The sequence below is a fragment of the Colossoma macropomum genome, unplaced genomic scaffold, assembly GCF_904425465.1.
Source record: "Colossoma macropomum unplaced genomic scaffold, Colossoma_macropomum, whole genome shotgun sequence".
Classification (NCBI taxonomy): Eukaryota; Metazoa; Chordata; class Actinopteri; order Characiformes; family Serrasalmidae; genus Colossoma; species Colossoma macropomum.
The window spans coordinates 31,286,550-31,297,105 of NW_023494799.1; the positions used below are offsets into that span (position 1 = coordinate 31,286,550).

At 38.8% G+C, this 10,556-nt stretch overlaps 2 protein-coding genes across 5 annotated transcripts in view; both read right to left on the bottom strand.

The window, feature by feature from the left end:
* Positions 1-388, bottom strand: part of si:dkey-93h22.7 (contactin-4) — a 30,185-nt gene extending 29,797 nt beyond the window's left edge. For all 3 annotated transcript variants that reach the window (XM_036586503.1, XM_036586502.1, XM_036586501.1), the window contains exons 1-2: positions 228-388; positions 98-124 (exon numbers count right to left, since the gene is read on the bottom strand). In XM_036586503.1, the coding sequence (XP_036442396.1) occupies positions 98-124; positions 228-273 (73 nt within the window). In that variant the 5' untranslated portion in view covers positions 274-388. The remainder of the gene's footprint in view (positions 1-97; positions 125-227) is intronic.
* Positions 389-1,931: 1,543 nt separating this feature from the next.
* LOC118818690 (Fc receptor-like protein 5) lies at positions 1,932-10,467 on the bottom strand. 2 transcript variants are annotated; one of them, XM_036586006.1, is made up of 9 exons: positions 10,320-10,467; positions 10,201-10,227; positions 9,826-10,104; positions 9,438-9,731; positions 8,147-8,416; positions 5,616-5,915; positions 3,633-3,764; positions 3,439-3,466; positions 1,932-3,288 (listed from the first exon to the last, which is right to left on the bottom strand). In XM_036586006.1, the coding sequence occupies exons 1-9, from the start codon at positions 10,357-10,359 to the stop codon at positions 3,201-3,203; spliced, it is 1,458 nt and encodes a 485-aa protein (XP_036441899.1). In that variant the 5' UTR covers positions 10,360-10,467; the 3' UTR covers positions 1,932-3,200. The 2 variants fall into 2 exon arrangements, with proteins under 2 accessions (XP_036441899.1, XP_036441898.1); XM_036586005.1 differs by having other exon boundaries at positions 3,633-3,794.
* Positions 10,468-10,556: the final 89 nt, after the last annotated feature.

A 10,556-nucleotide genomic window follows, 5' to 3' on the forward strand; every position in this document is an offset into this window, starting at 1 on the left:
GTTTAAGTGGTTTAATCAAAATGTTGTATAAATTAAAAGAGCGCTTGTGCTTGCAGATATAAAAGCTGTTCACATTGGAGATAGTGTGGTCACTTACCTGTCCTCTGCCACATGCTGCAGAGACCTAATCAAAAAAGAAACAACAGGTCATGAAACACAGCCGAGGGAAAGATACCCACTATTACTATTTCAGAGAGAAATATATAAGAAAAAATAATCTTCTTTACCCAGAAGAACCAGAAGAAGGTTAAAAGTAAAGGTCATTTTTGTCATAGTCCAGTGGGATGTATCTGGTGTTTGCAAATATCAGCCGGTTAATCAGACTGCCAGAAAATGTGAGACATCTTGTTAGGTTATGTCTAAATGATGGAACTTTAGTGTACAGGCAACAAACACACACAACCACTCTCATGCCGGCAGAGCTGGATATGACACACCCCTTTCAGTTTCTCTAAACTTTGACATGTGCACTGAGCTGATAGGAGCGCTCACTCTACTCCTGCACACACCCTACAGCCTCTAACTGAAGAGAATCACACAGTCAGGAACGGCATCTGCAGTGCAAAACCTCCAGGGTCTTCTAGGTCTTCAGAGACGGCTTAATGACTGAAATGCCAAATGGAAGATTTTTTTCTCTGTGTTACCTAGATAGATATAGCCAAGATAGCCCTCCCATCGGTTAGGCCTTCAGAATCTAGACCAAAGGCCTAACATGTCAGGTTAACCACTAATATAATTAGATAATGAAAGCATCAACCAATCACGTTTTGATTTTCAATGGCCGCGACCAATTTGCTGAGAAAAAAGGTCACCTTAGTCCATCTGGAAGTCCTGGATACAGCACTGACCTTGAGTGCAAGATAGCCTGGCCAGGTTTCCTGCTGCTATAAATGTATTTAACATCAACTTTAAAGTTTATAGAATGCTGCTTTAACTGCTTTTACCTTACTTTGGACTTTTACCTTACTTTTTACTACTGTGGAGATTATTACTTTGATCATCCCTCAAAAGAGCTCGGTAACACTGAGGTAACATTTAAGGTCCTCTTTAGAGTCCATCTAACAAGTATGTGTGCTACATGCTGTGCACTGATTCTAAATAAAGTTAATAAACAAACACTATTTTAGTGGGTAGGTATTCTAAAAATATTCACCTAAAAATGCATCAAGTAACTGTATACTAAATACTGCCCTTTAAAAATGTAACTTGGACGGAATACAGATACTTAATTTCTGTATTCTGAACACGTATTTCCAAGAAATGTATTTTGTCACATCCCAAACCTGGATATCAACCACTTAGCTTAATATGATGATGTGAAGCAGAAAAGGTCTAGATTTAGAGCTGATCTGGTGTCGACTGTCATTTTTCTTCATTATTTAAACATGGTGGCTTTACACTGTGTAAAAATGTTATAATGAATGGACCAATAGAAATGCTCCATAAGTGCTTGGAATAAAACCTCTTTAAATTAACGTAGATTAAAAGTTAAAAATGTTTTTGCCTTCTCTTTTGAAGTTACCATTTCGGACATACATGTTTTTCTTTAGACGATATGCTGGTTTGATGACCAGCAGGTTAACTTCCATTGCTGCTGACCAGACTATGTGAGTGGTCCAGACTGGGAGCGGAGTAGGGAGTGGAGTGGTATGATTCTCTCTCACTCCAAAATCGCTCCAATACGACTCCATCCTCTGAGCCAGTCAGTTTTTTTTTCCATACTGACTACCTCTGAGTGACATTAATGGCTACCACAGCTCGCACACCACGGCCATATGTTTGCTCTGCTGAACTACTCAGCAAACCTACATACTGGAAAGACTGATCACAACAAGTTCTACAGATATTACACACAGTCCACTTTGCTGTGTGGATGATAAAGAAGATGGTATTAAAAGCTTGTGAATTTGTTTACCCTCAGCAGTTTTAGGGCTCGCGACTTGGCCATTATTTTGAGTCTATACCTTCTGAAAAATCCTGTGTAGCACAGAATGTTTAACTACTTTTTGTTTAATAACAGCCATATACTATAAAATTCACAAAATGAAGTGCGTAGTGTTCTGTCTATACATTCAAGATTCTGTCTATACATTCAAAAATAAATATCATAAGATGTTTCCTTTTGTTGTAGTGCATTTATTAGCATACAATTTAGCACAAGTAGTGTTTTATTAGCATACACATTTATAGTCACAGTAATGTACTGTAACAAAACAATAAAAAAAGGATGAAAAGATGAAATCTGTTATAAATAAGATCAGTAGGCTGGTTCAGCATGTCACTATCTGTAGGGTAGCACTCTGGGGCTTTGTTCAAAGCCATGAATACTTCAGATCCATGAGCAGAGCAACTAGGTTCCATCAGATGCTGCTATGGAACAGTGGAAAGGAAAATAAAGACATAGTTGTGTCAGTCATCTATTGCTGAGGCCTACAGTTTAACATTAGCCAGTTGGCTAACACTGACATTTGTACCATACTGTGATATTTGTACCATACCATAAAGTCAGAGACCACCCTTTCATTTACTTAATTTCCATTGAAAGGGGCCAACTTTCATTTTCAGGGCACAACCAGAAAAACATATTTGACTAAATATAGGTTTTTCAGTATTTAGTGTGTCCACTCTTTGCCTTTATTTAGGCCTCCATTCTTTTCAGGAGACTCCAAAGTTCAGTCTCAGAAGTTGGTTGCAGATTTTTAACTTTTTCACCATGCAAAGAACTTTTTAATCATGCACAGGGGTTCTTTGATTTTCATGGTTCTATATAGAACCATTACCTCTAATAAAAAAAACCCTTGAAGAACCACAATTTTTAAGAGTGTACCAGGTCTGCAGGTGGTCATTAGAAGTCCCATCTTCTCTAAAACTCAGTAATCTTTTGAACTCCAGTTTTGGAAACTCCTGTTTTTTTTTCATTTATTTTCCTTTGACATTCCACTTTCTTATGCAAGAGAATATTTATATCTAATCTCCCCAGTAATACCTCCTCAGATACATGAATAACTCAATGGCCTTTCTGGGGTGAAATGAAATAAATGACAGGTGGTCTCTGTGAATTGCAACATATTGATCAATTGATTGATAAATTAATAAATAAACTACTTCAAATATCTTATATTTTACCCTTAAAATGTACTAAATAATTCAACTGTGTCAACCAAAAAGAAATTTGTCCTTTTTAACATTTGTGCCTCATTCTAAACTTCTACTTCCACAACAACGGTATCCGTCTCTTCAGCCTGTGGCTCAGACCCAGTCTCTAGCATGGTACGATCTGCTTCAGTGCTACAAGGTAAAGAAGAGACCAAGGCATGTGTAATGAGACACACTCAATAATTTAATAATAAGTTTTAGAAGTAAGCTTACATCAGTGTTTTCAAGGACAACAGGAGTTCATTATAACTAAGCTATGCTTAAAACATAAAAAGAGCTCACTTGGTCTGTTCTTGTGAGTCCACATCCTCTGAAAGAGAGAAAGAGAGAGAGAGAGAGAGAGAGAGAGAGAGAGAGAGAGAGAGAGAGAGAGAGAGAAAGAGAGAGAGAGAGAGAGAGAAAACAGTGTATATGGTATGATGTCAAAGGAAAAGAAATTGCACCCATGAATGTCTGGACCAGGTTTAGAGACGTACGGTTGTTGCCACCGTCTTGGTTACGCTCATGTTTGATGCTCCAGAGCAGGCAGCATGCTCCTCCCACAATAATCGCCAACAGGAAACAGCAAAAAGCCACGGCAATGACCGCTACAGATGGCATCTTGAAATCTATGTGAGATTGTAGAACAGGGCCTGTGACTGAAGCGAAGGTCATTAGCCAAGATTTGTTTGGTGTGCAAAGTTTGCTTCTATGGTTTTACACTGGACCAACAAGGCTAACAGTGGAGAATTGTCACTATTTGGGCAAAAAATGTCAAAACGTGCTCAATAACTACAATACTGCTAATTTCTGTTAGCGCCCCTATGGGATTCTAGTGATATATTACACTAACCACAATTAACATTAACATTTTTTGGTCATTCTAGACCAACTGCAGACATCTGAAGCTTGAAAAAAAAGACATTCAATATTTTTTTTGACATATTAATATATATTTTACCTTGTATACAGTTTTACAGTGATTTCTTCAGTGTCCTAGCATAGAACTGCCGCAACTGTCTCACATTTATAACAACTGAAGGAAACACATTAGTCAATCTTGGTTGATTCTACTGTCAGTTTTTTATTATGTTAGTGGTTAATCAGACAAGTTGAGTCTTTGGCTCCGCTTCTGAAGGCCTAACCAATGGGAGAGCTTGCTTGACTTTATCTACCTATATACCACAGAGAAAAATATTTCTGATTGAACAAATTTTTGTTGAACTTTTACAAATTTGATCTTATTGTTTCCAACCAAAATGTAAACATGAAATAACTGTGTTATTACAATAGAGTTAAATAAAACAAGCATTAGATTAGAAGGCCTTGAGGGTTCCCCACTGAAGGCTAATGTAGTTAACAAGTAACAGAAGTTTACTGCTGAACTTTTAGCATTTTAGCAAATCACACTTCTAAATCATCACACAGTTGCCTCAATCTGTTTCAAGTTGTTAAAGGGGAATTCCACTGAGTATTCAAAATTTCCATTATTAAATCAATAGGATGTAAACAAAGTCAATTCCAAGTCAATTCACAGTGGTGGTGATAGAAACGAGATATCTGAAGAGTTTCATGCCTCTAAAAGTTTTATCACAGAGAATTATTACATGAAATGGTTAAATATGCTGCCTGATGCCAGACAATACATTTGAGAAGGTTTTGGCCTAAAATATGGAGGAGAGGTACATGCAGGGTGCTGTGAGGCAAAATAGTCCTGACAGAAAACTTATTTTTGATTCATATTTACTACTATTTTAACATCATCTACATAGTGTAGCATGTGCAAGAAATGTTTACATGTTAGTTTTAGGTTGTTCGTTCTTCAGCACATATTCACTGACTTCATTTTGCTAAGGACTCTTATTGTATAGAGCTAGGAGCCGCCCCTGTGTGTGCGTGAGCTAAGAGAGTGAGAGGTAAGAGACGTAAGCTGAGCCAGAGATCTAGCTGTTAGAGAAAAAAGCTTTGCTTATTTACGGCGTGGCTGTGGCCGACAACAACTGGAAAATAAAGCACCACAACTTGTGCGAAAGCTGACTCTCTTTTAATAGTGGTGAACACTACAATAGAAACACTCAGAAGACATGCGTAGGTTCACTGGTGGGTCTGGATAGCAAATAAAAGGTGCAGTGTAGACCTTGCAACCCCTGGTTCCCATCACCACCACTGTAAGTTGTAAGTTTCTCTACGTTGAACCATTTCACATCAAACCACTACGAATAACTTTATTTACATTTCAAGCATGCAATCTTGCATGAACGTTTTGAAAAATCAGCAGAATTCCACTTTAAATAATCACTTGCTTATGTGGTTCCTGACAATGCATAACTAAAGGTTAGTTGTGGGTAGTTGTGGTCATTTTGAAGACCAAATATTTTGTACTTTTGTCCACTTTTTTCCACCGTGACCAATAACGAATTCCCTTTTATGCCCCTAATTAGAGTGACTGCTTGAGAAAATCATGAGGGTGCACATCTCACCTGTCTTCTCAACCAAAACCCCCTCACTCTCCAGCCAGGATGAGTTAGAGTTAAAAGAGTCCCTCACTCGGCAGCTGTAATACCCAGAATTACTGGCGTTGATGTCTGTGAGTATTAGGCTTTTGCCATGAAGCGTGAAGGCATGAGAATGGCCCTGTGATGGTAGAGAGGAGTGGTTGAAGGACCAGGAGAAAAGTGGGAAAGTTCCGCTGTTGATGGAACACTGGAGCAGGGCAGCTGCAACCACATAGTCTGCTGTCTGGAGGTACTCAACCACCACACTTGGTCTTCTTACCGGAACTAAAAGAGATGTACACATACAAATGCACATATACATTGTGTACAAGGCTGTGTTTTCTGGCTTTACAGTGAAACCTTAATGCAAGTTTAGTTGATCGAAACCTACATGAAACTAATAATGTAATGTAGTGTAATAATGTAAAGCATCCTGCAACTCACTTGACACTCAGCCGCAACAGCTGCATGCGTCTCAACTTCGTAAAAAACAAATTTCATGAAACAGCCAGTCAAAACGCCAACAACGCATCACATGATCATGTGAAATGACATATGTTAGAATGAATGATTTCACCAGATCATGGTTTACTGGACGTCAACTGGCCAGCTGTTTAAACAGCTGCTTATGTCGCTGTTTATTCTTCTCTAGACTGATGTTACCTTGACCTGTAGTTTTACACAGAGCTTAAATTACACTGGGGTGCAAAGAATGAATATTTTAACAGAGATGCGCTTCGGAATGAACTTCTCGTGCTTGTAGACAGGATGAGTGAGACATCAAGTAGCTTTTACCTGTAATGGCTACTTAAAGATTCATTTTCAAAAACTTAACATATCACAACAGATGGAAAACCCTAGTAAAGAACCCTAGACAGATAGACAAACAACTGATGCACAGTGGGGTCTCTGAGACTCTGAGACCACACTTTGAACCTCTGGGACTTTTTTATCTAAACATAGAAATAAACAACAGAAAGTTTTAGAATTCTGAAAAAAGATAACAAAGAAGAAATAATTTGAACTATTTCCAGATTCAAATCTAAGCAAATGTTAAGGCCTTTGTATGAAAAGCTCTGATTTTTTTTCAATCTGATCTTTTCCATTAAAGCTCTCAAGAGTTCAGTTCGAGTGAACATTGTCATTAAGACAAAAGGGGGACATACTGAGAAATTCTTTATTTCTAATATTTCAAGGATTCTTTTTGTTACTCATCATTATAGTAATAAAATGATCATTTGTAATGAAAAAGGCTGTATTGAAATAAAAAAGACCTGTAAGAAAATGATGCAAACATGTAAATTACACATTGTTATGACTTTATACCGAGACCAATACAGTATATCAAAAAACACAAGCTTCTAATTTGGCTATCTAGTACAGTAACTGAATGTGCTGCGTGCAACTTTGTTTTTGAAATGCTTCATGTAACTGTGAAGTTACATGTGTGCTGGCTTATCACACAGACAGCTGTTGCTGTGGAACAATAGAGCAAAATATGAACAAGCAGAGTTCTAGGCTAGTTCTGTGCTCCAATGAAACCTCTTTTCAAAAATGTGAGCTAATATGAATATTTCCAGCTAATTTCTCCTCTATTTTCCACCAACACTGATTTCAGCATGTGGTTTGAATGAAACATGATGCATGATGGTAATTTGTAAAAATCTGATTGGCTGCCGCCTGGCAAAGCTCACGTTGTTGTGAAAAATCACTTTTGCCACATGTTTGCATCGTTGCTGCTCCCACAGTCCCTCACGCACAACTGCAGCCTGCCTTTATAGAAATGAATGAGGGTTGAGATGAAAATCGCTTCACACACACAGAGGTAGCATGTGTGAAGCAGGCCTCACCCCAAATGTAGTCCATTAGCCGAGATGATCAGCAAAGATTGTGCCTAATGCATGTCTAAATCATCACATAGACACATTTCTGACACAGTATAGTATTAATTTAAAAGTATCCGGACACTTTTAATTAGTGCATTAAGCTACATTAGATGCACCCATTACTGACACAGGTGTTCAACTGAGCACACAGCTTGTATAATGTCCTTAGAAAAGCATTGACTAATACAATGGGATGCTCAGGAGCAACTGCACGAGTCTATGCTCAACGCCAAGCATCAGCTAGAAGGGTATGAAACCCCCCCAGTGTTGGGCTGTGGCGCAGTGGAACTGTGCTCCCTGGAGTGATGGAGCTGCATTCAATAGCTTCGGGATAAGCTGAAGTGATCTGAAACTAACCATCCAACATCAGTATCTAACCTAACTGATACTCTTCTGGCTGAATGCAATGAAATTCTCACAGAAGTGTTCCAGCATCATGTGTAGAGCCTTTCCAGCAGTATACAGGCTGGTACTGCCTCAAAGGGGGGACAAACTTCCTATTAATAACCTTGATTTCAGACAAAACGCTAGATGAGCAGGTGTCTATAAACTTTTGGACATTATAGGGTATCTAGGCACACTTTCAAAGCAACAGAATGTAATACAAACCATCACTTTAATATTACTCACCCACTTCCAAGTCCTTTGGGTCACTGAGAAGCTGCTGGACATCATTCTCTGCTCTGCACTGCAGTGTTCCCATGTCCATCCCCACATTGACAGGCAGAGTAAACCAGGCTTCCAGAGGACCCTCCTGCTGCACAGGCACATCCTTCCCATCCAGGAGCAGCTGGAACTTCACTGGGGGGCTGCCACGCTCCGATCTGCAGCTGACATTAGCATGGTAACCAGAGCCATAATGATAGAGTGTGAATGAAAGCGTGGGAGCTGACAGGTGTTCTGTAAATGAAGGCACATGCCAAGAAAGGTTATGATGACTTAGCATGTATTGCTTTTCTACTTCAGTTATTAATCTAAAAATGAATTTAGTAACTGCAAATATTTACTCAGCCTCTACGATGTAATGAATGTCAGTGCTGTCCAAATAAAAAGTCTCCATTTCTTTCTATTTTTTTTATATCATTTGAACCATCATGCAATTTCATGGTGACTGGATAATAGAAATGCTCCAAAACGGCTTGGAATAAAACGTCTTTACTTTAACTTACATTAAAACTACAATTTTTCTTTTATTTACCTTCTGCTGTATTTTAGAGATAGTTGTTTTGTTTTGGACAGCGACAATATGTGTTATACCGTTATGAGTGTGGCCTTTAAAGGGGAATTCCAGAGACTTTTCAAATTTTTTGAGTAATTCAATAATTAAGATATAAATGAAGTCCTTCATTGTGGTTTGATGTGAAATGCTCTGTTCTAGAGAAACTTGCCAAGTTAGAATTATTGACAGCAATGATGATAGGAACCAGAGGTCAGAAGTATTTAATGCCACTAAAAGCTACCACACAGAAAGCTATTCCATAAAATAATTATGAATATGTTGCCTGAGACATTGTTTCACAATCATTTTAAGGAAAGTTGAGAAGATTTTTGGCCCAGAACATTTTTCAATTTTTGAAATCCATTCATGGTGAAGAAATAGTGGAGGAAAAAATGATTTTTTTTTTTTAATTTTTCAGTATTTTGCCACTATTAGAAAATAAAACAAAACTCAGAAGACACATGTTGGTTTCCTGGTAGATTTCAATAGTAAATAAAATGGCTTTTGTTTGTACTGTAGACATCATGACTTCTGGTTCCTATCACCTCCATTGAAACAAAATCTGAATCAGCAAGTATTAATGCAATGCATCACTCAGAACGATTTTCTTCACATCTCTACAAACTGAATTATGCAGAAATTTGGAAAAGTTGATAGAATTCCTTGTTAAGAGTTTAAAAGAACAAATGAACCAGTGTTTACTTTTCACAACAACGTTGACCTCCAAGCTGCTGGAGGCTCTGCTGATGTTCCCCATCTGGTTTGTGGCTGTACACACGTAATACCCAGCATGGCTTTCAGTAGCTCTGTCCACTGTCAGTGTGTTTCCAGAGAGACGATGGAGGGACGAGGGTGAGGTCACTTTCTGTTTGTTGTGGTACCATATGTAAGCGAGGTGAGTCCCCTTGCTGACGTGACAGCTCAGTGTAAACCTCTTCCCCTCGTAGATGACAGGTGGGTCAGGATCGGACACTAAGTGGGTGCCTCTGACAGGGACTGAGGGAGAGAAAATGAAAGAGTTGAGTAGATCAGTGTACTGTTTGGGTTCTTATTTATACTTTTACAAATGTACGTCATGTATCTTACTCACTCACTACTTCAAAGATCAGAGCGTGGCTTGTAATCGTTTGTCCTCTTGCTCTAACTCTGCAGTAATACTGTCCCTCTGACTTTTCGTTGACCCTCAGACTGAATGTGATTGGCTGGCCTCCCTGTGAATCATCTGTCGTCTGAAGAACCTCCCCACTATCTTTTACGAGCTCATAGGTCAGAGGTGACAGTGTCTCAGACAGCTTACATTCAAACATTACTGTAGACTTCACGTAGGCTATGCTAGGCCCAGTGAGCTTTGGCCTGGGAAGAGATCCACCTGCACACAATACAGAGACTGAGGTTAATAACACTATCCAGCTGTTACGATCCATTTTATTTTTTTATGCTGCTGTGTAGTCTCAAATATATATACCAGTTTTAGTTATGACTCCAGCCAAAACTGAAAAACAAAGAGAGAAAAAGCCTAAATAAAGCATTAAGACACGTGTCTTCCTTTCAAGCCGAGAGATACAGAGAGGATATGCAACTCACGTAAGACTGACATTAGTTGGAAGCCCAAGTTCTTTCCCATTCTGGAGCTCGCTTACTCCTCTGCTAGCATTGTGATCTTAGCTTGAGCTTTATATGTATTAGGTCATGACTGAATGTGTGCATGTGTGCATGCATGCAGTGCGCAGCTCCTCCTGACCATGTGTAAGCCACAGATAAAAAGCTCATGCTTATGACTTTTTCAGCAACGGCTCAAAGTAGAGCTAACAGAAACCACAC